A 26314-nucleotide genomic window follows, 5' to 3' on the forward strand; every position below is an offset into this window, starting at 1 on the left:
GTTGACTTAGATCATCAAAATTAGACTATGTGTCAGCTGATGTGGTGACTATGATATCATTTGGCCAAAAAAATAAACATTAGGTATGTTATTCAAATTTTTTGAAAGTTAATGTATGTTTTAGCACGATAATAGGGTATAAATTGAACATATCGCGATATGTTGGGTATAAAATAGCCGTTTTCCCTAATATTCGGTAATGCTCTAATCAACGGAAAATATATAATATAGGATATTGAAGTCAAGGATGTAGTGTGAGTGTTGGTTGATAACTTAACTCTTTTGGTGTTAAATTGAGTACACTGACTTTATTTTTAGAACAACAATGGAGTACAATGACTCGATGTAGGTTTTGCATTATAAAACCACGTATATAGTACAAGATACTATAAAAGTACATAAACTTTAATAAATGGTATAACATGGTTATAAAAGTACATAAACTTTAATAAAAGGTAACTGAAATATATAGTAATTTTTCAATAATTGATGATAACATTCTATACTGGTATGAAGTGTTATGTAATGCTCTAATCAACGGAAATGATATAATATAGGACATTGAAGTCAAGGATATAGTGTGAGTGTTGCCTAACTAAATTATTTTGGTATTAAATTGAGTACAATGACTTTTTTGAACAAAAATTGAGTATGTTACAAAAAAACATATTCTATACTGCATATTTACAAAATACCACACAATTTGGTTTATATTATCATCCACCAATTATAGCATGGTATAGACAAAATAAAACATATAGACTATAGAAAACATATACAAGATATTTATAAGAATTTCTCTATCAATGATACCATAAACGGACCAAAAAGAAGAAAATAATAGTACATAAATTGTATAACACGGTTAAATAGATGTGAACACACCAAATAAAGTTATATTATATATATATATATATTTTTTTTTGAATTATACAGAGGTATCCTGGCCCCACCTAAATGGTCCAGACTAGTCACGTGTTGCCACATGTCGGTCCTCTGTCCCTGGCGATGCCGAAATGTTAATTCTCCAGTGGCCGGGATTCGAACCCAGGTGGCGGAATTCACAGCTGTGAACCCTTTACCAACTGAGCTAGAAGCCCCGGTTTAATAAAGTTATATTATAATCCTAGCGATAAACGCAAGATCGACAAATTATATAATGAGGAAAATCAAGATGAATAGGGTCGTAAATGTAATGATTTGTTTTTGGCGAGTTGGACGAGTAGATATGAGTGAAGACGATTGAACAAGAATTATTATATCCTGGAGGCGGTGGAGTTTATCAACCACAACAACCAATACAAACTGGTCGAGGTACTAACAGGAGTAAAATGTTATTTTTGTTCACTAATGGAAAGTAAAACGGAAGGAAATTGGCCCAGGTGTGGGGGAGGGGTTTAATAATGAGCAAGATGTAAATATTTTAGGTAAGGAAAAAAAGAAGAACGAAATAATTTAAATTTTTGGGAAATAAAAGAAATATGAAAGTGCAAAAGAGAAGAAGCTGCTCAAGTAGTTGATAAGAATATTTATGACATAATATAGTATATCAAAATCATCTCTTCAACTTAGCTAAATAAATAGTTATTTATATTTTTAGTTACACAACTTTTTTTGGTCACATTGGAATAGGTGTAGACATATATAACACAAGCAACTAGTATAGTAGATAAGTCCTCTGAACTCTACGCAAGTTGAACCAGAAATAGAAATATATACCTGTGAAATATAGAACACACAGAGTGATGTAAAACTTGAGACTGAAAGACTAACAACTGCCCACTTTTCAATCACATAAGCGGCTACAATTGCAAGAGCCATTAAACATAAATTTGTTGAGCCTTTGATTAGAACGTAAATTGTAGTATCACTAATCTTCAACACTAAACTAACTTCCTGCAACATATTTTCTCAAAACAAGCGAACATTTTAGGATAACAAGCTCCATAAAGAAGGAAGCCAGATAACTATTGCCTTAGAACATTCGATTCACAGAAAAAAATGATAGTATCAGACATAAAACCTTCAAAATGCCACAGAAGAAGAGAACATAACCTGAATACACCAAAAGAAGAGCTGCATACTACAATAAAGGTAAAATTACTGCATACTACAGTAAAGAGGTTCACTAAGATAAGAGCCCAAAAGTGCAGTCCGTATAAAATGATGCACCCGAGATCCAAATAGCAAATCTCATAAACATAACCTAGAATGACGGTAGAGTAAGGAAGAACAAGGTGTTGTAAGTAAACGAGCAAACCACTCTGAAGATTAAAGAGAGATCTGGTGAAGGTCAACGATGACAACAAATATGAAAAACTCTGGATATAATATGAAAAACGATGACAACAAAAGTGCAGTCCGTATAAAATGATGCACCCGAGATCCAAATAGAAAATCTCATAAACATAACCTAGAATGACGGTAGAGTAAGGGAGAACAAGGTGTTGTAACTAAACGAGCAAACCATTCTGAAGATTAACCTGATTTATTTTTTCAAATATCCAATTCTAAAAAATAAGTCGTAATAATTCAAAATAACTAATACAATAATATAATAGTTTGGGCTATTCTGATAATATATCATTTTCAGATAAGAACCAGAATAGAACCGATATTCAAGGATATCAGAGTGCATGATCCAATATGATAAAATAGCGAAAACCAAAACCACTATTATTTCAGGCAGATTCCAGTTTGAGTTTTTGATCTGAGTAAAATGTTGATACCAAAACTCAAACGACCCAAGAAAATGGATTCATATCAGGTTTTTGTATAATTATTTACCCTTTTGGGTATTGCACTCCTAGACTTTTGACTATCAGTTTGGTTTTGTCCTACCCAAGAACGATAATATACCCAAATAATTCAAAACCTTTTTGTATTAGTTTTTTTTACTCTAAATTGTTGGTATTTCGAGTATTTTTTTGCTTGGTTTTGTATATATTTTTAGGTTTTAATTATATTTTCAAATTTTGGGTGTCTTCATTTTTATTTGAATTTCAATTATAATTTCAGATTTTTTGTATATCTCTGACATTCGTTGTTATTTTCCATAAACAAAATTTAGACTTATCACTAATAAATCAACATAACTTATATAGGAGATGAACAGTTTATTCATTGGTTAAATCAACATAATTTCATATATTTCTGCACTGAATAAATTAAGATAATTCCAATTTTCCTGTTATGCTTTTCCCACAGTTTTCAAATTTGAATCTCATAACTGATATTTATTTTAAATTTTGATAATAGTTTTAATTCTCGAGGTACAACTTGGTAAAACTTAAATCTTAGTCATACCAAATTCTACCTCGACAATTGTACAACTTGGTATAATTAGCTTCTAGTCTTAAAAAGATGTACGGCCTACACAATGATAGAACTTGTAATAAGTAAATCCTAATTATACTAAGTTATACATTTTTACTCGAAAGATAGTATAAATTGATAAAATTGTTTTTCTTTCTTAATAGTTTTAGTTTTAGGGTTTCATATGTGTTTGTAACTGCACAATTCTTAGATGTGAAAGAAATTAAATGAGAAGAAGAGAAAATCGACGAAGAAATTAGAAAAAAAAATCAAAGAAGAAGAAACTGAAGAAGATGAAGAACCTTAATAATGCTAGAAAAGTAAGAGAAGATTGATCTGGAATTCTAAGGAATCAAAGGGAAAATCGAAGTGAAATCAGAGAAAAAGAGAAGAAAATTGATGAATAAGTAAAAAAAGAATCATAACAAAAAGGAAGATGATGAAAGACAATAGAAGAAGAATGAAGAAAATCACAAAGAAAAAAAATGGAAGAAGAACGAAAAGTAAAAATGAAAAATAATAAGAAAAGAAACGTAGGATTGAGTAGAGATTAAGAGAAAGTAAAGTAAGTTTGATAAATAGAATGAGTATGTATAATAGTATGGTCTGTAAATATTTTTAATCATTAAGTGATAACAAGGTTTTCTTCACTTTTTGTATTAAAAAAAATTCGAAGTTAAATAGATTTCAGTAGAGGAGTATTTGAGCATTTTTTTATTTATGAAGAAGTGTATCTTTGCATTTGATCCTTTATTCATATATAAACTAAAATGGACTGAGAAAACACCTACCTCTACTTAGAAACTATGCTAATCAATATCTAAATTCAAAATATTTGCATATGGCATATTAATTTGTCATCAAAAACGAATCTTTATCCTTTCATAGGAGCCATCAAAATTTGGTTGTTTGATCAGGCCCAGAAAATGCATGGTCGATCTTAAACCAGTCTGACTCAAATATTGGTCTAGCCGGTCTGACAAATTCTTATACTGGAATATTGTTGAGATTAATGGTCAAATAAATATCATATATAGGGGACAAGTGAGAATATAAGCTCTCACATCAAGAGTTTCAATGAGACATGAGTAGTATAAAGGAGTTGGGCCCATTTAAATTGGAAGCCAATAATATGCTCAAATGTAACACTTCAACGTATTTGGTCATGATGTTGTTAGTTTTATGTATTTTTTTTGAAATCCAATTATATTACTCAAACAAGAAGAGGTATTAGAATCCTGACCGGAATTAAAAACCGACATAAACTAAACTTCTACAGAAAACTTATCTGGTTATGCGCTCTTAGTATGTGTGGGATCTTGAAATACTGAAATCTTTCTTGTAGAGATGCTATATCGTTGGAATGCCATCTTTGTAGTTCGTCTCAAAGTGCTGACATGTCTGTGTTGAAGCATGTCCTCCATAGACTAAATAAATGAATACAATTTCGTGTAAAGGTGACAACTGTCTCTCTTTGTTTCTCAAACTTAGGAGTTTCTCATCTTCAGACACATCTGCCATACCCAACCATATCCATTGTACTGTGAGTCTAAGATCCACAATCCATCTACCAAACAAATATGCTGCAAGCAAACCATGCATGACATTCACTTTCAGCATGTATTACTTTCTCCAACGGATCTCTTATGCATCCTTTGAACAATTTATCATTAATGCTTTCCAGAGATACAAAATTATTCATGGATAAGGACTTCTATCTAATTCTGGATCTTTTATTTCATTCTTCCTCCAGAATATATAATCCATGGATAAGGGTTTTTATCTAAGTATCCATATACCAGCTGCCATATCAGATGATACATTTTTGTGCAGCATTGATTTTCCAAGTAAAGGCTTGAAACTTTGTGATATTTGGCTCTGATACCATTACTTCAGGTTCATGATTGAGAATATTCTTTACAATCCAATATCCTGATTTAATCTTATACATCTCACTTTTTTTTTATAGCTCCAACGATACTTTTCATCTCTATTGGATTGACTAACTGCCAAACTCAAAATGAACGATATATCATCTTAAGCAACAAAAATTTCCAACATTTCTGCGTTCCACTCTTCTAACGAACTACAGATAACTTCATTCATTGTTATATAACGATAAACCACTGGAACATTAATTTGTCACATTTCTTTAAAATAGAAACTGGGGTGTAATACCACCCCAAATTATTATATATAGATCTCATATCTTATGATCATGAAACCTTTCAAAAATATATTTATTACAAACATAATTTAGAGAAATAAAAAATTGCTAGAAACCAGAAATAGCCATGAATATATAAATAGTTATTTGAGAAGTACGAATACTCATCTCCTCATTTCTTCTCGTTCATGCCAAGGCTGTTTTTAACACCATCGAAAGCACCCTGAGCCATGTTCTTCACAGATTCACCGGTCTGCTTTCCAATTAAATTGAAATATAAATTTTGTTATCAAGTTATATTTTTTCTTCAATAATTATATAAATAAATATAGTAATGTAAGTATGCTCAGTATACCTGACCGAGAAAACCAGTGGTTTGTTCCTGGCCATGTTGAGCAGATGCGTGGGTGGAATGAGATGCATCTGCAGACTTGCTATGTGTTGATTGTGTCAAATTGGCAGTCTTGTCACGTGCTGATAGTGCTGCATCTGCAGTCTTGTCACATGCTGATTGTGCGGTCTGCTTGGCAGACTCAGTCCACTGCTCAGCCTTCTCCTGCATTATCCAACAAATTTAATATACATCAAGTATTTTAGAATTTGTCAAATAATTATTTGATATGGTTTGAAATTAATGAAAATGATTAAGATCACAAAACGGACTTGAGCATGGCCTCTGGTTTGTCCAGCATTGAATGATTGTTGAGACATAATTGATGATTCAAAGAAGAGAAAAGGATACAAAATATATTAGAGAGTAAGTTCTATCAGTTTTGATTGAAAGATTGAGTTGATACGAACTATATTTATAATATTTTTTTTTAATTTCGATTTTTGAAAAATTAAGTGATGTGTGGTGGAAAACATGTTTCCGTGGATTGATTGATGTCTGTATAGAGAAATTTATGGATAGCCATATGTGTATTTAAACATCTTTTTGACTCTTTCTTTCTTTATTTCTTTCTTTTTCTCATACATGAAAAGAAAAATAAGAATTTTCCTTCTTCCCAAAATAGAGAATAAACGTGGAAAAGTAAAAAATTTACAAAATAAAACTAATTTATTTTGGGATGAATGAATTTAGAATTTTACTATATAATTTGATGGTGAACACCAAAAGAAAGTAGTCATTTCTTTTTTTTTCCTAACTTGGAAGAGTTTGAGTTCTAAGTCATAGTATATTTTTCTTGTAACTGAGAGTCATTCTTTGAGGATATTAGTGATACAACAAAAGCATTTTTTTCCAAAAAAAATTGAACCGGAAGTAGAAGAACACTAACACATTTACGTCCCGCTCTTCACATATTGTTAAGAAAAAATTATTAATTTAATTGAAAATAAAAGCTAAAGATATTACTGAATGGTAAGTTGGTAACCCATTTTCATCCCACAATGCGTTATATTTTTGGATCGCATGATACATTCAAGGCCTTAAATTAAGTATTTTACCACATAGACTGGTCTAAAAAAGTATTGGAAAAATTGCCAAAACAGAATAAAAATTCAGCATGGTTGTCTATATAGTATAAAATCATAATTTAGTTGTCCCTTTAGTATTATTTTTTTCATAATCCCAAAACTAACCTTTGATTAATCTAATTAAACATATTAAACTAATAGAATTTTAAAAAATAATAATTAAAAACGTTTAAAAGGGAAAATAAAAAGAAAATTTTTAAATTATTTTAATAAAAATAAACTTTGTAAAACTTTATAAAAATAAAAATAATTTACAATTTTTTAAATAAAAACGTTAAATCAACCTAATAAAAAACAGTTTACAAAGTTAAATTTTTTATAAAAAGTTTAAAATGTTCGTAAATTTTTTTAATTTTATCAGAACTTTTTAATAAAAATATAAAAAAATAAAATTCTTTTTATAAAGTTTGTTTAAATTTTTTATTAAAAACTTTTTGTAAAGTTTAATTTTTATTTTTATAAAGTTTACAAATTTTGTAAAGTTTGTTTAAAGTTTTTATTAAACACATTAAACTAAAATAAATTTAAAGAAATTAATTAAAAACATTTTAAAAAGGGAAAATAAAATAAAACTATTTTATTTTTTAATAAAAATAAACTTTTTAAAAATAAAAATAATTTACAAAGTTTTTTAATAAAAACGTTAAATAAACTTATTAAAACCATTTTCAATTTTTATTTTTTTATAAAAAGTTTAAAACATTTTTAATAAAATTTAATTAAATAAAATTTTTAAACTTAATAAAATAAAAATAAAACTTTACAATTTTTTAATATAAACTTTAAACAAACTTTATAAAATAACATTTTACAAAGTTTTGTTTTTATTAAAAGTTTAAAACGTTGGTAACCTTTTTAATTTTATCGAAATTTTTAATAAAAATAAAACTTTTAAAACTGTTTTTGATAAAAAATTTAATAAAAATAAAATTTGTAAACTTTATAAAAATAAAAATAAAACTTTACCAAAAATTGCACCTAATTTTAAAACAACACATGTTGTATATATATGTATCATAGAGAACAAGAGTTTGTGAAAAAAAATCAAAAGAAAAACTATGGAAAAACTATAGATCAATGAAAAAGACAAGGGAGAATCGTTTTTTTTTTAATTTTTGACAAGTAAATTAAAAAGGAAGAGAGAGAGAGAGAGAGGGAGAGAGAGGGAGAGAGAGAGAGAGAGAGAGAGAGAGAGAGAGAGAGAGAGAGAGAGAGAGAGAGAGAGAGAGAGAGAGAGAAGTAAAAGTATATTTATGAGAAGATTCTAGGGAAGATGAGAGTGAAGAGAAGAGAGAGAACCAATCAAATTCGGTTTATTTATTTGGAGAACCAATCAAATAATCATGCCTAGTTGTACTAGTTAGATATAGTTTTATTAGTTTTCCATAGTTGTACTTACTCACCTAGTTCCAAAAGCAAACATAAGTTTAGTACACACCTTCCCTTACTCGTTCCAAAAAGCAAACAAAACCAACATGTTTTAGAACACCTAGTTCCAAAAGCAAACAAAATCAACATGTTTTAGAACACACCTAAGCAACATAAGTTCATAACAAACAACAAAAGAAATTGATCAGTTTTTCTTTGACTTCTTCTTTGCCCTCGAAGTGATGTCCTTTGTCTTGTTCCTTGACCTCTTCGACCTCTTCGAGACGCCCTGTTGTTCCTCCTCCATATCCGCATTCACATTCCTACCATCTAAAAGCTCTTGAACAAAACCTTCCGATGCAGCGAGTCTTGAGTCAATCTCCCCAACCTTTTCCTCAATCTTCGTCAGCCGCCCTCCAATATCTTCTTTGAAGCTGTTAATGACTTGCACCAGTTCATCTAGCTTCACGGTGTTCCCTCCTGCTTCATTGGTAGCTTCTGTCTCGTTTCCAATCTGAGGCTGAGGGGGAGGGGCTTGTCTAGCAGCCACATCTTCCTTCAACATATCTTCAAACCTAACAACATAACCCCTATCCAACACCTTCATCCAGCTCTCCACAATCGTGTCATCCTTATCTCTGATGTCTTCTGGTTCTGTTATCCCATCTAGTAGAGTCTTGTCTTCGTCGGTACAAGCCAAGATGTTCTCAATGTCCTGCAGTGTCAATGCCTTATTCAAATTTCCAAAACATTACATAACATGTTATCTACAATATTTGGATACATGGGACAACTAACCGTATTTTTACCGAGTGCTTTATTTATTTTCGCTAGTGGAAATCCCTTCATTTCACTTCTCTTGAACTTTGATCGGCACATCCTTGGACATGTTGGGTCTACGTCTTCATCTGGTACTGCCTCTCAGAATTTCTCCCCCAATTTCTCGATGGCCTCAAATGCTAAGAACTACACATGTAAAAATACCTTTCCAGTGTCAATATCATAATTTCTATGCAAATATTCAACATACGAGACATATACATTTACCTCCATTGGAAGAGAATCCGGGAACTGGCCAAATCATACCTTCTTTCACCTCCCCATCAAAATGGCTCATAGTGTTCGAAATCTGTCTCAGCATGTAATCAAACGACAATCTACCCCAAGGGAATGTTTTGCATAAGTTGAGATCATCAACTGCTCTAAGCAAGAATGGCTCCACGGGAGGGGCATCTTCACCGGCCCTTCTTTGCCCAACTATAACACTCGATAGAAAATACAAGACCAGCAGCTTCAACCTATCACGACCAGGTTCCATTCCCTCCTGAACCATTGCTTTCACGTGATGATACCTAACTACTCGATGGCCAAAATATTTCTTCACAAAGTTCGTGCCTCCGGATTGCTTGTAGTTCAGTGGATAGTTTCTACAGTTCAAACCAGATATCAAAGCATGTTCTCTAGTACCATAGCGGATTGGACAACCATTCACAGCAAACCAAGCCTCCTTTTCTTTTACTATGCGTACGGTTCGGAGAAGGAGCATCCACATCCCCATTACCTTGTGGTTTCCAGCCTGTGGCATGTGGAATATGTGTTTGAACTGCGGATGAGTCTCAAACCAACTCTTCTCTACCGGAGTCATCAGAGGCTGTAATTCGCCTAGGGTTTTTAATACATCAGCAAAACCTCGTCGATATCTTGATCTTCTTCATATACTCAGAAGGTGGGAAGTACATGCCTAACGGTTTTATCGCGACCGGCTCCTCTTCGACGAATTCCTGCAACCAACCAAGAAACAAACTCATTTAGTTATACTTAGTTATACTTAGTTATTCCGGTAGTTATTCCAGTAGTTATTCCAGTAGTTGTTCCAGTTGTTGTTCCAGTAGTACAAGATAACAGCCTATCTAATTTAACATACTCCTCACCAAACTCTCCCATCAAACACATACCACACGCCCAATTACTAAATAAGATCAACCATATCATTGCATCATATCACAAACAAACCAGTTATCCTTAGTTCTACCAATTGTTTTCTACAACTATGAGATGTAGAAATACTTACATCGTCTCCATTGTAAATTCCTTCTTTCCTACTTCCTTCTTCCCTATTTCCTTCTTCCCTACCTCCTTCTCTCCCTCCATCATTGCTCTGCACATTTGCAGCACAAGGATTATTCTCATCCAAGTTCGTCTTTTCTTCTAACCTCTCTTCCTCTCTTCCTCTCCTTCCTCTCTGACTTCTCTTCCTCCTCTGACCTCTGTTCCTCTTTTTCCTCTGACCTCTCTTTCTCTGGCCTCTGGTCCTTTTCTTCTTCTGACCTCTCTTCCTCTTCTTCCTCTACCCTCTCTTCCTCTGCATCACTTTGAACCTTGTTCGCCTCTTCATCATCAACTTTCTCTTCGGTCTCGTTCTCTTCATTAGTGTTCGTCTCCATCCTAGACTCTTTATCTTCAACAGGGTTCGCCTCTTTCTCTTTATCTTCAATGATATTCGCATCGTTCTTCTTCTCTTTCTCAATCTCTTTCAATGGAGATGTTATATCCTTCAATGGTTTCGTTTTCTTCTTCTTCTTAGTCCACTTCGTCCTCACCATTTTCAATTCCTGCAACAAAAATCAAGAGAGAGACACGACACGAACTGAGAGAAGAACAAATTCGAGAACCTAAATTGAAACCCTAGAATTGAATCTCGTCAGGACCATTACCTCTTCTCCTTGTTTTGGCGAAACCGAGATCGAGATGCCTCGATAAGATCTGCTTCTTTTCTTGAGTTTCGTGAGAGATAGAGAGAAACTGGAGAGTTTCGAGATCGAGAGAATGAAAAAATGTTTAAAAAAATGAGAAATCGAAAAATAAAAACAGATTGGAGTACGCGATTACAAATCGCGTTTGATTTTAGAGATTTCCTGGTTTACTTTGGTTTACCTGTGTAGATTCGACGGGTCACTGGTTGGATGGGTTTGACCCTGGTTTTCTTTGTAAATATTGTCAACTTAGCTGGTTTTTTAGTATTTCACTCATTTCTCGATTTAAAAAATAATTGTATATATACAATATTCATGTAAGGGCGGTGGAGACGATTTCTCATTTGCGAGTATAAAGATTGGGAAAATCGCATAAAAATCCTCAAAGTTTCACTTACTAGCACTTTAAACCTTGAAGTTTTTTCACTAACACTTTTAACCTTTAAAATGACATTTGTATCATAAAAAACCTTCAAATCAAAAAATTGACCGGTTCAGCAGGTAATTTTTCAAAAATAATTATTTAATTAATAAAATAAACAAAATAAATAAATAAAAATCCAAAAATAAATAAAAATCCAAAATTTTAATAAAATTTACAAAAACCAAAAAAAAATCAAAAAAAATTAAAATTTTAGAAAATTAAATAAATATATTAAAAATTAAATTATTTCCTAAAATATTAATAAAAATAACTAAAAATTAATAATAAATAAGATTAAAAATGACAAAAAAAAACTTTTTCAAACTTTTGAATTTTCATTTTTTTGAAATATATGAATTTTTTTATTTTCTGTTTTTAGTTTGATCTCATTTATTTTTGAATTTTAATTTTCTAAATAATAATTAATTTCGGAATTTTGTCTAACTTTTTTGATTCTTGTGTAATTATATATTAATTAATAAAAATCAGAATATTAGAAAAAATCAGAAAATTAATTAAAATTAAAATTCAAAACTAAATGAGATCAAATTAAAAAACAGAAAAATAAAAAAATTCATATATTTCAAAAAAATGAAAATTCAAAAGTTTGAAAAAGATTTTTTTTTGTCATTTTCAAGATGATGTTGGAAACTATCGTTGGAGATATGGCAATTATCGTCATTATTAATGGTTATGTGAGAAACCATTATTGTCACTAGTGAATTTTGAATTTTATATTTTTCCATTTTTTAAAAAAAATTGTGAACTTTTTATTTAGTTCTTCTCTATTTAAATTTAATCTTATTTATTATTAATTTTTTAGTTATTTTTATTAATATTTTAGAAAATAATTTAATTTTTAATATATTTATTTAATTTTCTAAAATTTTATTTTATTTTTTGATGTTTTTTTCATTTTTTTAATTTTATTAGTATTTTTGATTTTTATTTATTTTTGGATTTTTATTTATTTATTTTGTTTATTTTATTAATTAAATAATTATTTTTGAAAAATTATCTGCTGAACCGATCAATTTTTTGATTTGGAGATTTTTTATGATACAAATGTTACTTTTTAAAAGTGTTACTGAAAAAATTTTAAAGTTTAAAGGGCTAGTAAGCGATATTTGAGGGTTTTTTATGCGATTTTCCATGTAAAGATTTGTGATACTTGACAATTACCTTCCTTTATCTTTATATCACTGGACTCTCTTCAAAACCCTAAAGCTTTCTCTTCGTGCGTTAACAGAAGTCCAAATGACGAGGAAGAAGCTCAACCCTTTGGAAGATCCACCGACGGCGTCTTCAAGCGACGAAGATGAATTGGAGCCGCTGCCCGGAGACGACGAAGAAGAACAGATCTCCGACGATTCTTCGTCCGACGATCTCATGAGTCCAGTCAACATTCCGTCCGCGAAGAAGTCCAAATCTGAGAAGCCGATCGCCGTCGCCGTGAAGAAGCGGCCGATGGAAATGACCTCCTCCGTTAGTGCAAAACGAGCCAAAACTGCAGAGGAGGCGAAGAAACCGACGACGTTTCAGAGGCTGTGGAGCGAAGAAGACGAGATCTCAGTGCTTCAAGGTATGATCGATTTCAAAGCTGATACAGGGAAGAGTCCGTACGAAGACATGGATAGGTTTTACGAACTCACCAGTAAGTCGATTAGCTTTGAGGCTAGTAAGATCCAGTTCGTGGATAAGATTAGGTCTTTGAAGAGGAAGTATATGGGGAAAGTGATGAAGCAAGGTGTTGAGTCTTTGACTAAATCTCATGATATTGATTGTTTGAAACTGGCCAAGTATATTTGGGGATCTCATGGAATGGCTCTCAGTTCTAATGTCAAGAAGAAGGTGGTTCAAGAAGAAGAAGAAGTTGTGACTCCTGAATCCAATGGAACACCAAAAAAGAGTAAGAAGAAGCCCCTTTCTGTGGAAGGTAATGGTGACAAAGTAGAAGTAGGTAGGGAAGTGTTGATTAATGGTGACAAGGGAGAAGAAGATAGGGAAGTGTTGGCTGGTGGTGAAAAGGGAAGAGAAGATAGAGAGGTGTTGGCTAATGGTGACAAGGTTGAAGAAGATAAGGAAGTATTGATGAATGCAGGAGGAGCTTCCAAGTCTCTTGGTGTGATGAGAGCATCTGACTGGTTTGAACACTCGTTTCTTGTAGGATCTATTGCGGGTTTAGGTGTGAGTGAACAGTTCGTGAAAGAGAAATGGAGTATGGTGACTGTGGAGACAAAGAAGAGGATGGAAGAGAAGTGGAAGTTATTACAGGCCAAAGAAATGGAACTTGTGCTGCAAAAGACTGACTTTATGCGTGAGATAGGCTCTGTGATTGCTGAAGCATCTTAAGAAGAAGCCATTAGGTTTTCTTACTGGGTTTCGCTTTAAATGGAGATGCAATACTAGTTTCGTTATCTTTCTACATGACTTTATGGTTTTCTAGTTGATCTTGTGAGTTCTTGCTTATTTATGTAAAAACTCCATGGAAACTTCTGTCAATTTTAGGCAATTAGCTTAGATGTTGTCTTAACGCTTCAGGTTATTTAGTCGGAATATGAACATGATCGTACCAGAAAACAGAGCCATCGTTACTTCAAATCATTATATCAGGCAGGTCGATCATTGAGTCTTCTTAATTATTAGGGAAGAATCAATGCGACTCCTTTCAATGGTTGTACCAAGTGAAGTTACAAAGAATATGAAGTCCCAAAAGGACAAGACCCTAAATTGTTAAGCTTTGTAACTAAACTTTAACATTCGATCCCAGTCACTTTTGAGAATGGAAAAGTTGTACTTCGTTGTATATTTTGCTAAACTCGGTTTCACCTACCTTATGCTTCCTCATTGTTTTCATGTTTTTTTTCTTCTGTTTTTAGTTTTTGAATTTGAATTTTTACTTTTTGATTTTCCAGTAAATTTTAGATCTTTTGATAACACAAAATAGTGACTTTAGAATTTAGTTTTTTTTTATTTTAAAATATTCTGTAAATTTTTAGTTCTTCTAAAATCTTCAGTAAATTTTTAGAACACTTATAAATGTCTTGTTTATATAAGATATTGGTAGAGTTACTAAATGATATATTTTTCACAACGAAATATGTAACTGAATATTCGTGAAATTAATAATGAAAATATTCTATCTATAGGTTAAGATTATTTATGGAATATCTTATTAATAAATGAATATTTGAACAATAAAAGAATAATATCTAAAAATAAAATCTGTAAAATTTTATTGTGATGAAAGTATTATTTTTTTAATATTTCTATTTTAAAAAGATAGATATAATTCTTGAGAATGATTTATTTGTATTTTCTTAATTTACAAAGTGTAATTAAGGGGTGTATTGAATTAATGATTTTAGGAGATTTTGGAGTGTTTTAGGGTCTAACTGGTAACCATCTAGAGAATACTAGGAACAAATAGGAAAAAATGGATAGGAATAAAATTATGGGAATGATGAGGAATGGTTATTCCATATGAAATTTAGTGAGGAACAAATTTGTACTTTAGTTCTCTACAATAAAAGGAATGAGAAGGAATAAAAAGGAACGACTATTCCTTGTGAATGGTAAAATTTGTTAGGAACATTAAGGAATGCATTATTCCTCTTCATTCCTTGGTCACCAGTTAGACACTTAGTTTTGGTGGATTGGATTTAAATGAATTTTGAAATGATTTGAGTAATTTTAGTAAAACTACAAAAATAAAAATAAAATTTATAGGTGATTTGGTAAGATATTTTTTGAAAGTTTTAGAATTGTTTAGGTGATCTGAAATGATACTATTAACTGATATTATTTTCTCCTGTGCTGAGCAAAGCAATTCTCAAATACGAAGCTTTATAAAGTTCATAAGTACATATACTTCAGCCAGTGGTTCCAGTTAAAAGAATAATATCTAAAAATAGAATCTGTAAAAATTTTATTGTGATGAAAGTATTATTTTTTTTTTAATATTTCTATTTTAAAAAGATAGATATAATTCTTGAGAATGATTTATTTGTAATTTTCTTAATTTACAAAGTGTAATTTTTTTTTTTTTGACGGCAAACGGTTATTCTAAGTGTAATTAAGTGTGTTCCAACAATAATAATTATTAAGTAGTAGTTAACCTGTTTTCACATTGAAAGTAAACGAAATTTGGAATTTAGGTTGAGGAGCAGACTCGAGAGGTTCTCCATGGAGACTCCTAATTCTGGCAGCTGGTCGGAGCTCCCTATGGATATCTTAAGATTTCTTTTGGAACGTCTAAGTTTTGTAGACATTCACCGCGCTAAGATGGTGTGTCGTAATTGGTATTTGTGCTCGAAACAAACGGTGCGGAAAAGAAGTGAATCTCCATTGGTAATGCTGTCTTCAGAAGATGACTGTGCGTTGTTCAACCCGGAAGAAGATAGGGTTTACAAGACAAAGAGAGACTTTTCAGGGACTCGATTCCTGGCAAACTCAGGTAACTGGTTCCTGGCCCTAGATTCTGGATCGAATCTCTACATTGAACATGCGTTTCGCGAGAAGAAGAGGATCAATCTTCCACCTCTAGAGTCAATTAAGTCTGAACTTTTTAGTCTTAAGCGAGTAGGAGAGAAGGAATTTAACGAGAGAAGAGTTGGTTGTTTCCTAGAGAAAGGGTTTAGCCAAATGGTGAAAGATCTGAGAGGCCTTTTGTGGGTGGACGAGGGGAAGGAAGAATACACTGTCGCTTGGTTTTTTGTCAAGGGTGCTGAATATATAGCGTTTTGCAAGAAAGGGGAAGATTATTACCGTACCGTTCCAACTCGGAAGGGTGTTCACTTTATGTCTCAAGGCATATCTGATATGGTGCTCCGGGGTGACTTTCTTTACGTCTACACCACTCGTCGATACGTTCGACTCCTTGATTTGTCTGGACAGGAAGGTTTCAGGGAAGTGACCAAGAGGAGTTTTATATTACCATTTCTCCCGGCTTCTCCTCAGAATTGGGACGAAATCACATATGCAGATAGGTTAAAGGTTAGCTATAACATTGCTGTGACAAGATCAGGAGATGTTTTGTTGGTTGAGAGCATCCTTTTTAAGGCATCCAGATCTGAAATATTGCCTAGGAGAATGTTCCACCTCTACAAGACAGATCCTAATCCAGATTCAGACGATATTCTTTACGGAGAGAACCTGTCGTTTGAGGTACATTCTCTGGGTGATGAGGCCCTACTCCTCGATTCTGGTATCACAGTGCCTGCTGACCCAACCCTTGGCATCGAACCAAACTCCATCTACTTCACCCGTCATGACCGTGTCCGTAACTTTGTTCAGGAGCCTTCTTGCCCGGACATATGTGTTTTCAATCTGGCGACAAAGAAACTCACACGTTTCCCCAACCTCTCCTGCTTCTTCAAGCCCAAGGATGCTTTATGGTTTCTCCCTTCTTAATTTGCTTCGCTGTCTGATCTACCTTGCAGCAAATGAAGACCCTCCAACGCTTCCCCATGGTTTCTCACTGGCTCTTTATTTGTTTCTTTCTTTTTATTTTGATAAATGTAAAACATCACAAATATGATCAATCCTAGACCTAGCAGGATGAGTTAAACGAGTATGTCTTAAGTCTAAAGTAACAACTGAAGCAACATAACAAGAAGTACATTGGAAAGACAAAGTAGGTCGGTCTTTTTTCACAAAAAAATAAAGTCGAGACTTGACTACCTGACCAACCATCAACTCCTGAATAAAACATTAAGTTGAAGTGAAACTCACAATTGAAAGCACATGTGGAGTTAACATGCTAACACTAATGATATTAAAACGAAATATGGGAATGAAAAGCAGTTCATGTAAAATGATCTTATCAGTCAATTGAATTGGTCCTATACTGACAATGCTCACTTATGTGGTGCCGTAGGGAAGTTTGACAAAGGTATTGGATAGTTCTCAGAAACCATGAATCTATAACGCAAGAATTGGGAGAGATACTGTTTTCTACTGATTTTGATGTGAGCATGTCATTGTAAGTAGGAGGATAAAGAGTCAAGAAGGTACCAGACAATGAGAATGTTTTGTAAGTAGAAGCTTGGGAAACAGCTAGAGTGGGTATCATATGCTAGAGATGTGAAGCGTCAAACTAAGAAACGAAATCATGTCTTGAATCTAAGCTTTAGTCATGTTGTCACCAAGATGATCATGTGTTTCAACTGAGCTATGAGCTACAACAGAAAGAGTCGTCACTTTTGTACTTGTAGAAGGTGTGGAGTTGGATTTGGAAACTGGATTAGGAGTTGAATGAGCTGCTTGAGGTTTTTTTTGAATGAATGGTTTCCTGCCTGTCCAACCCGGTGGAAATCCATGAATCTTGTAGCAATGATAGGGTCCCCGGATTGACTACTTTTAGGCTATATTATAGACGATATTTAGAGTTTTTATCATTTACTTCGAATCTGTGTTAGGTCATTTACAGGTTTAGATGTTTTGGATCACTTTGGAGATTATGGAGTAAAATGGAGTTTGAAGAAAAGAGAACCAGTAGCTGTGCGGAAAGGAAGGTGGAGATATGAAGTGGCGACGCTACTGAAATGATAAGACCGACCAGACTTTCAAGAATTGCACTTTTGCCCTGAAGTTTTTTTATTTGCAAAAATAAGAATTGGATGTGTTAAACCTATTTATATCTATTTTTTTGCCATTGTTTAGACTAAACTTTATCTATTTAATAGAAGTCATGACTTCTTATTCATGTGTGATTCTTTTAAAAATGGACTATTTACTAGATTTGGTCACATTATATTTCAATCATTAATAATCACCATTATTAATTTTCATATTACAAACTAAACTATAATTAATCGACTACTATATCAAACCAAACTGTAATTAACCAAACTTAACAAAAATATCATGAATAAAAATCAGAGAGGTACAAAGGCACATCTACAATCATCTGTTATATTATAATTCATCAAAGTCCAGCAATTCATTTTAAAGCAACAGCTTCATTTTTTCTTGGTGTACATGGCGTCATCAGTTTCATTTGATTTCCAGAACTTCAATTATAATTCATCAAGTCTGAAGCATTTTGTTTTAAAGCAACAACTTCGTTGCTTCTTGGTGTACATGGCGTGATCAGTTTACCTTTATTTACAGAACTTTCTTCTGGTCACTTGATACAGTTACATTGTTTTATTAAGCCTATGATCTCCTAAAGATTATTTGCTAATTTTCAGTTCTTAACATATGTGAATAATTTTGAAAGCACAGTTATACATTTACAGAAGATGAACTTCTTCCATCGTTAACGTTCTTCTGAATTTTAGAATAATATCTACATTTATTCTATTAATATTAAATAGCAATAACTCCTATTTCTTTTAAAACTAATCAAAAAAAAAAAAGATTTTCGTAAGATTAAAAAATCAATATTATCTTTGATATAATACATATCATTTTCGATATTGAACAAAAATATAAAATATTTTGAAATATTTATTGTTGCCTTGATTTTCTGTGATATTATCCTTAATTTTTTCAAAAATATTCTAAAAAAATCACCTTAAATACTACAATCACATTTTTGATAGATTTTGTTTGATTAAAAAAGCAATATTATCTTTTAAATAATACATATCATTTTCGATATTGAACAAACATATAGAATATTCCAAGCATTTATTTTGAAATATTTATTGTTGCCTTGATTTTCTATGATAGTATCCTTAATTCTTTCAAAATATTCAAAACAAAATCACCTTAAATACTACAATCACGTTATATAACAACATATTCAGATAATACTATATTTAAAAAGTATTTTTAAAAATTCACAGAATATACTTAATGGAATACACTAATACGCACTACATACTTATAAATACAGAACGAAAGACTCATAATATCCTTCATCACCACAAACTCGAAACTCTAAAGCCATGTCTCAGACTAAGATGATTTTTTTGCTCAAAAACGCCAAGCCCTTCAAGCAAGGATGGCTCATTCAGGTGAAATTGCTTCATTCGTGGAGGCAGAGAACCAAATATGGAGGAGATACTTTAGAGTTGATCTTCGCTGATCAAACTGTGAGATGATTAGTCCTTATTTGTTTTCATTAAGATTATGCATTTATGTACTAATTTTTGTTCTCTATTATTCTTTCAGGGTGATAAAATTCACTGTTCATGCAAGAGGAATTACATTCAACGTACGCAAAGGGAGCTGCGTCTTGGTGAATGGCGACGGATAGACACGTTTTCAGTGTCCATGGCAACAGGAATGTACCGTCCAACAAACCATACATTCAAAATGTCCATCATTGAGGATACTGTTATTTCAAAAAGTGCTTGTGTGCGTGATGATAACTTCCTGAGTTTTCCCAGTTTTGAAGAGATTGGAAATGGAACTATCAAAACTAATTTCCTAATTGGTTAGTGTTTCAATCATGAAGTGTGTTTTTGCGTGGTTTCAAATAATAATGAGAAAACATGTTATTTTTACAGATGTCATTGGTCAAGTGACCAGTCTTCGTGATGTCCAAACTGTACAGGTTCAGGGCAAGGATAAGAAGAAAGTTGAGTTCCGCTTAATGGACATCAAGTGATTTAATCTAACATGTTTATATTGCTACCTTTTCTCGAAGTCTATATATAACATAATAGTTGGAAACTAATTATTTGTCTAATAATTTCAGTGGTGTAAGCATAGCATTTTGTGTTGTGGGGTAAATATGCTGAACAGCTTGAAGATCATCACCAACAAACAAATGATCCTAACATGGTGTGCTTGCTCCGGTTTGCGAAAATTGGGGTTTACAAAGGTTTGCACAACCAGAACCGAGAATCTATATTTTTAAAAATAATAGATTCCTCTACTTAGAATATGTATTTGAAACCATCCCATGCATATGTTTTACAGGAGAAGTTCAGGTGACCAATGCATTTGATGCATCACTAATCCTTTTCAATCCTGAAATATCCGAAGCTGCTGAAGATTTCCAAAGAAGATATTAGTAATTTTCTAATAATATAAAACATCTATTTATTTGTATACACCAATTGTATTTTAAATAGGCAAAATGATGACCTTGCTCTTGCTCTTACGAAACCAAAGAAAGAGAAGCGTGTGACCAGATACCAAGTTGATGATTGGAATGATGTCGATGTTAAGTCTATCTCTGAGATTATCATGGCAACAATGGTTTGCTTAATTCTTACAACTATATGATCATTTGATTTCCAAACATTTTATGATATCTTATTCTTTTTATCTTGTACGTTTTGGAGGAGGATTGCAAAATCATATGCTCAATCGAATCTATAGATACAGATTGGACTTGGTTTTACCAAGGCCATGGCAGTTGTAAGAAGAAAGTGATACTCATCAAATCAAAAAGTGGCAATTTGGATTCAACTGATAAACCAGTATTCTGGTGCACAAATTGTCGAATTAATGTCACGGTTGTATCTCCAAAGTGAGTTTATTTTTTTTGTGATCACCTATTTAGTTCATGTCACGGCTGTAATTTTTTTTAATCATCTTACGTTTAACTGCTACTTTTTGGTTTTTGAACAGATTCAAATTGCATTTGGTTGTCAAAGATGACACAAGTACTTGCAAACTGATGATGCTTGATACCATTGCTAAAGCCATTGTTGGTTGTGAAGCACTTGAGCTTTGTGATGGTTCCTATGATGAGGTTACTATATATACTTTCTTGACCCGCAAGTATTAAGACTTGGTTTACTATATGAAACTGATATGATTTATATTGTAAATGTAGATTGAAGACCCTGAGGACTTACCAGCGCCTGTAAGAGATTTGGTTGGGAGATCTTTTTGTTTTGGTCTTACTCTTGGTTCTGAAAATATTTCTTGTGGATCAGAAATCTTTTTGGTTTCACAAGTTTTTTCTGGTGACAAGATTCTCAAAATCGAGACAAATTCTGAGCCAATAACCACTATTACAGATGGTTCATCAATCATGTCTGGTGGAGAGGTATATTTGTCACGTCGAGTCGAAGAGATCGAGAAGAAGAATCGCCGTCGCGTCGCTTGAGAGAGAGAGGCGGTTCTGACTAAACTCGCGATTTGTCTCCCGCGTGATTTTGATTTTGAGTATAAAGAGAGGGACGGTGGTGATTCTGCCTTATTTGTTCTATGTCGTCGCGTAGGAGACGAAAAGAATGTTCATTTTTTTATTAGTTATATTATTTAGTGAAGGCAGTATAGACATTTTGCTCATTAATAAATGTCATTTATGTGACTTTCTCCCTCGGATGTTATTTTTGAGACAAAAAACTTCAAATGTGCTATTTTAGACAATTGTCTAACTTAAACCATCATTAATTTTTTTTAGCATAAATTGGATTTTTTTCTCAAATAATATTTATAAATCCTATTTGGAATCTGGTCAATGCTATACAACAAAGAAAGTTTTGAAAAAAATTTGGAATTTTTTCAAAAGGAAGATAACCAAATGTAAATAGTATTGGAAAAGAAGAACCACAATGGGTCAAAAGAAGCTATTTCAGATTTTAATTTTTGTGTTGTACTGTTTTCTAATCTTAGCTTTGCAATTGATTGTAGTATTTCTATTATTCTCTATACTTTTATTGTAACTTTACATTTAATTTAAATTTAGTAGTTGTTATAAAAAAACATAATAAAGTTTAACATTGTGGGCTAATCAATTTTCCTATTTCTTTTAAAGATTAAAAAGAAAACGATTACAGAAATAGAGCATCCGATGAACACTAAAAACACTTTCCGATTGATTACCCATTTAACAAAAATGTTGAGCCCATACAATGCATACAGAAATCTGAAACCTATATAAACCACAAAACGGAGACCACCAATAATACTATTGAGACAGTACTCGTGTTTGCATAAGCTCCGGATTCATCAGTGTTAGTGATTCCCGGCGGAATTAGACCATTGCCACCTATTCCAAACGGGGATGACGTGGTGCCAGACGGTGGCCTCAGTGACGTCACTGGAATGTTTCCGGCGGTTGCTGTCGGCGTTCCACCTACCGTTGTGGTCGAAGCTGATCCTCCAGCGTTACTGCCATAGCAATGCGAAGATCATTTTGGATGAACACATGAAACGGGAAATGCAAAATATTCTTGTTTCTTTGAATGAATAATTCAGTTATGAAACGAATGTAATTTTATATATTTTTAAAATACTACAACATTTTATATCTTTTCCCCAGAACTAAACCAAAATCCAAAAAGAAAATCTAAAAAAGATAAGAAATTTAAAGTTATGAATTAAGAACTATCGAAAGTATAAAGAAACTGTGTAAGCTTGTTCTTCAAGAAACCTCTAAAGTGCGACTAAAGGTTTATTGTAAGAGGACATGTGCTTTTTCTTTTCTTTTCCCAAGAGTTCTAACTGTTCGGTGTTTTATTTCCATACTTGTGTACTATTCTGACCAGAAAAAAAAGTGAAAGAACTAACAGAATATTAACAGAGATACATACACTAAAGATGAATGGGACCCACATACTGACAAGGATCTATACCGTTGAATGATTTCCCAATTCGCAGCGAAGGTCATTTTAATGGTCCAGAACAAATATAGATCTAAAGACATGCAAAATAGCACGACACATGAAATAGATTCACAATTATCAGTCAAATCAATGAAAAAATCGTGCAGCGGAGTATATATATTTTTTTTTAAACTAGGGGACGAGAAAATGTTTTATTTTTCTTATACTGACGGTAAAAATTTTATGTTAGGTAATCTAATGGTAGCATAGCAGCGAATACTTAATGAAATTTATTCAAATCGGTCAAAAGACATGTATTTCGAACAGAAAAGTGTAAACATTGAAACATCAAAACTTATCGGTTTAGAAATGCCTATAAACCATAATTTAACTGGGGTACAAGTATCTAATATGCAGCAAAATGAACACGTCGCATAAAACTTACCTCAAAGAACTTGGGTACACGCATGATCCATAACCTACACAAGAATAAACCAAGTTAAAACCAAAAACAGTGATTTGCAAACTTTATTCTTACTAAACTAAGCCAAAAAGGTACAAAGCATAAAAATGCAAATTCTGAAACAAAAATCAACAAACTGAGATTAACTAGCATAAATACAACCGAAATTAAGTACATAAGAACATACTTGGATCAGTTTTGGCGATGGTGGAGGTGCCGGCAAAGTTGCAAGAACCAGGAGCCATGGCTCTACGCTGAAAATAGCTGTTGAAAGCGTAAGATGCGTGAGCCTGAACGGTGTTTGGGAGGAAACATAGACCAGTGGGCTGGATTGGAGCACAGTCGGCTCCAGCGGCACATGCGTAGTCTAGAGCCGCCTGAAGCGCCTGGCTCGTAACATCAAACCGAGCAACGCACCACATCGCGGTGGAGGAGGGGAGGAGGAGAAAGAGGATGATGGAGAGAGATCGGAGATAGAGAGCCATTGGCAAGCGGAAAGAGAGAGGAGTGAGAGTGAAGAGTTTGAGTGTGGAGCCTTACCACTCTCTTTGCTTTTGCTTTGTTATTTCTTTACTTTTATATTCTTTTTTTCGTTTCTGTTTCCTGAGGTTGAAATTGAGCTTTCCGAGATTTTTTTTTAATATTTAAAGCTTAAATAAAAGTATATGGACAAGTTGCTACCCACCCGAAATTATGAAACCAATCAATAAGATAAAATTAAAGTGTGCAAGAAAGTGGAACTTCAGTTTATACGTAGATGGATTATTGCATTTTGTTGTCTTTGATGATAATGCAGTTCCATAACTAGATAGATTGCTTCATATCGTCTGAGATAATTGAGATAAAGAAAATGCTATACTCATCATGTGTAAACTTCTTTTGTTTGTTGATTTGTTGGATTGTGCTAAAGGAAAGTGGGTCACCCAATGGTATGAGTTTATTTGACTTTTGTATCATACTAGTATTCTTAAAAATGAGTGATAATACTTTCGGAACTAACTAGAGAAGTTAGTAATATTTCTCAAAGTCACGAAAATATATTGATTGTTAGGGATAATTAATTCTCAAGTCATTTTCCTATTTAAAGCAGAATATAAAAAGGATTAAGTTTTTTTTTTCTGCTTCGAGATAAAAATAAAAAACATTTATTAAATAGAGATATTTTCATATTTTAGGATATAAAATATATTTAACCTAGTTTCTGACTACTTGGACTTATAGAGAGACTCCTATATTTTAGTAACAACAATTAGAACGAGGAATTGCAGGCTATTAAGTTGTATTACCTGCCCCGTTGATCAACAAAACACTAACTTTAATCATTGTTCCTTGTTCAATTGCTTTACTTATGGTTTCCATAGTATCATGAAGAACCCTGCTTAAATTTACCCAGGTATTTTGGCATTAGAAGGGGTATAACAAGGACTACAAGGTGATAACCAGAAGTGAACATGATAATCTTTGGCCACCTCAGTCAAAATCAAATTACAAGCTCAGCTCGAAGCCATGCACATGCAAATTGCCGAGATGAATACAGTCGAGGAAGATAGCAAAACCCCCACAGATAATATTGTGTTATCTCGGAGATTATTAGAGTGTTGGTTTATATCGGTTCAATATTGTATTCGGTTTACATAGTTTTCCGGTTCAGTAACTACTATAAATAGCTCTGTAACAGACTCTGTAACCGTTTAACGAGAATAACAAACTCATTTTCTTCTTCATGATTTCTCGTCTATCATGGTATCAGAGCGTTGAACCTACGTTCAACATCAGGATCTGAGCTCCCGATCTACATTTTTCCGGCGATTCCTGATTGGATATTCCTTCCGATCACCTCGACTTACTCTGTTTCTTCGATCATTCCGTTGGAGATTCGGATTTGGAGATGGTGACTTTACGACGATCAACACGACGAGTTACTCGTGCTTCTACAGCACGTCAATCCACCGCAACTTCGCCGATTCAGGCAAATGGAGTTCCGCCGCCACCTATTCCGGTGACATCTTCGGCGAATCCACCGATCACTTTTCCGATACCAAATGTTTCTCACGATTTCGGTGGGATTCAATATTCACCTTACTACTTGATCAATGGAGATAATCCAGGAGCCTCGATCATCACAGAGGTACTCGATGGCTCAAACTACAACACTTGGAGTATTGCGATGAACATTGCTCTTGATGCGAAGAACAAGATTGCGTTTGTTGATGGATCACTACCTAGACATAGTGAATCTGAACCGCATTATCGAATCTGGTCTCGCTGTAACAGTATGGTAAAATCTTGGATCTTGAATGCAGTGACGAAGCAGATCTATGGAAGTATTCTCAGGTTTAATGATGCTTCTGAGATATGGAAAGATCTGCTCACACGCTTTCACATCACCAACTTACCAAGATCATATCAGTTGACACAGCAAATCTGGTCTCTCCAGCAAGGATCATTGGATTTATCTACCTACTACACCAAACTCAAAACGATGTGGGATGATCTTGATGGAGCGGATTGCATCAAAACGTGTCAAAATTGCAATTGTTGCAAGTCAATGGCTACAAAGTCTGAGCATACGAAAGTGATCAAGTTCTTAGCAGGACTCAATGATGCTTATTCGAATGCTCGCAGTCAAATCATCATGAAAAAGACGGTACCAGATCTCTCTGAAGTATATAATCTTCTGGACCAAGACTTTAGCCAACGAAGTATCAATCCAGTATCAAATGCTAGTGCTTTTCACATGGATGGATCATAGAGTGTTCAAGCTTCTGTCAATGCTACTTACACTCGTCCTTCACAACCGGTTTGTTCTCACTGTGGGTACAATGGTCACACTGTTGACAAGGGTTACAAAATCCATGGTTATCCACCTGGTTTTAAACACAAGAA

The 26314-nt window shown here is 33.2% G+C and overlaps 8 protein-coding genes across 16 annotated transcripts; 3 read left to right on the forward strand and 5 right to left on the reverse strand.

The window, feature by feature from the left end:
* Nucleotides 1–5466: 5466 nt before the first annotated feature.
* LOC108852048 (late embryogenesis abundant protein 7) lies at nt 5467–6261 on the reverse strand. The gene is made up of 3 exons (XM_018625536.2): nt 6146–6261; nt 5838–6038; nt 5467–5735 (listed from the first exon to the last, which is right to left on the reverse strand). The coding sequence occupies exons 1-3, from the start codon at nt 6191–6193 to the stop codon at nt 5655–5657; spliced, it is 330 nt and encodes a 109-aa protein (XP_018481038.1). The 5' UTR covers nt 6194–6261; the 3' UTR covers nt 5467–5654.
* Nucleotides 6262–8407: 2146 nt separating this feature from the next.
* On the reverse strand, nt 8408–10982 carry LOC130511837 (uncharacterized protein At3g43530-like). The gene is made up of 4 exons (XM_057009565.1): nt 10401–10982; nt 9377–10110; nt 9128–9295; nt 8408–9044 (listed from the first exon to the last, which is right to left on the reverse strand). The coding sequence occupies exons 3-4, from the start codon at nt 9206–9208 to the stop codon at nt 8535–8537; spliced, it is 591 nt and encodes a 196-aa protein (XP_056865545.1). The 5' UTR covers nt 9209–9295; nt 9377–10110; nt 10401–10982; the 3' UTR covers nt 8408–8534.
* LOC130511378 (uncharacterized) lies at nt 9251–9887 on the reverse strand. Its single transcript, XM_057008338.1, has 2 exons — nt 9360–9887; nt 9251–9295 (listed from the first exon to the last, which is right to left on the reverse strand). Exons 1-2 carry the CDS (start codon nt 9885–9887, stop codon nt 9251–9253), a joined length of 573 nt encoding a protein of 190 aa, XP_056864318.1.
* Nucleotides 10009–10932, reverse strand: LOC108851126 (uncharacterized). The gene is made up of 4 exons (XM_057008339.1): nt 10595–10932; nt 10401–10487; nt 10250–10298; nt 10009–10110 (listed from the first exon to the last, which is right to left on the reverse strand). The coding sequence occupies exons 1-4, from the start codon at nt 10930–10932 to the stop codon at nt 10009–10011; spliced, it is 576 nt and encodes a 191-aa protein (XP_056864319.1).
* A 1709-nt stretch (nt 10983–12691) lies between the features above and the next one.
* On the forward strand, nt 12692–14039 carry LOC108848332 (probable transcription factor At1g44810). The gene has a single exon (XM_018621663.2). It carries the CDS (start codon nt 12764–12766, stop codon nt 13856–13858), a length of 1095 nt encoding a protein of 364 aa, XP_018477165.1. The 5' UTR covers nt 12692–12763; the 3' UTR covers nt 13859–14039.
* A 1613-nt stretch (nt 14040–15652) lies between these two features.
* LOC108853769 (F-box protein At5g25290-like) lies at nt 15653–17103 on the forward strand. Its single transcript, XM_018627203.2, has one exon. The coding sequence runs from the start codon at nt 15692–15694 to the stop codon at nt 16916–16918; it is 1227 nt and encodes a 408-aa protein (XP_018482705.2). The 5' UTR covers nt 15653–15691; the 3' UTR covers nt 16919–17103.
* Nucleotides 17104–19358: 2255 nt separating this feature from the next.
* LOC108851127 (uncharacterized) lies at nt 19359–21798 on the forward strand. 9 transcript variants are annotated; one of them, XM_057006984.1, is made up of 8 exons: nt 19359–19548; nt 19628–19892; nt 19966–20282; nt 20381–20662; nt 20749–20936; nt 21038–21161; nt 21246–21275; nt 21433–21798. In XM_057006984.1, the coding sequence occupies exons 4-8, from the start codon at nt 20651–20653 to the stop codon at nt 21538–21540; spliced, it is 462 nt and encodes a 153-aa protein (XP_056862964.1). In that variant the 5' UTR covers nt 19359–19548; nt 19628–19892; nt 19966–20282; nt 20381–20650; the 3' UTR covers nt 21541–21798. The 9 variants fall into 9 exon arrangements, 8 of the variants coding, with proteins under 8 accessions (XP_056862964.1, XP_056862958.1, XP_056862960.1 ...); XM_057006978.1 differs by having other exon boundaries at nt 20381–20474; nt 20576–20662; nt 21246–21796; XM_057006980.1 differs by having other exon boundaries at nt 19966–20079; nt 20157–20282; nt 21246–21796.
* A 416-nt stretch (nt 21799–22214) lies between these two features.
* Nucleotides 22215–24003, reverse strand: LOC108851974 (PLASMODESMATA CALLOSE-BINDING PROTEIN 1). Its single transcript, XM_018625454.2, has 3 exons — nt 23616–24003; nt 23411–23444; nt 22215–22531 (listed from the first exon to the last, which is right to left on the reverse strand). Exons 1-3 carry the CDS (start codon nt 23911–23913, stop codon nt 22294–22296), a joined length of 570 nt encoding a protein of 189 aa, XP_018480956.1. The 5' UTR covers nt 23914–24003; the 3' UTR covers nt 22215–22293.
* Nucleotides 24004–26314: the final 2311 nt, after the last annotated feature.

This window comes from Raphanus sativus, chromosome 4 (assembly GCF_000801105.2).
Source record: "Raphanus sativus cultivar WK10039 chromosome 4, ASM80110v3, whole genome shotgun sequence".
NCBI lineage: Eukaryota > Viridiplantae > Streptophyta > Magnoliopsida > Brassicales > Brassicaceae > Raphanus > Raphanus sativus.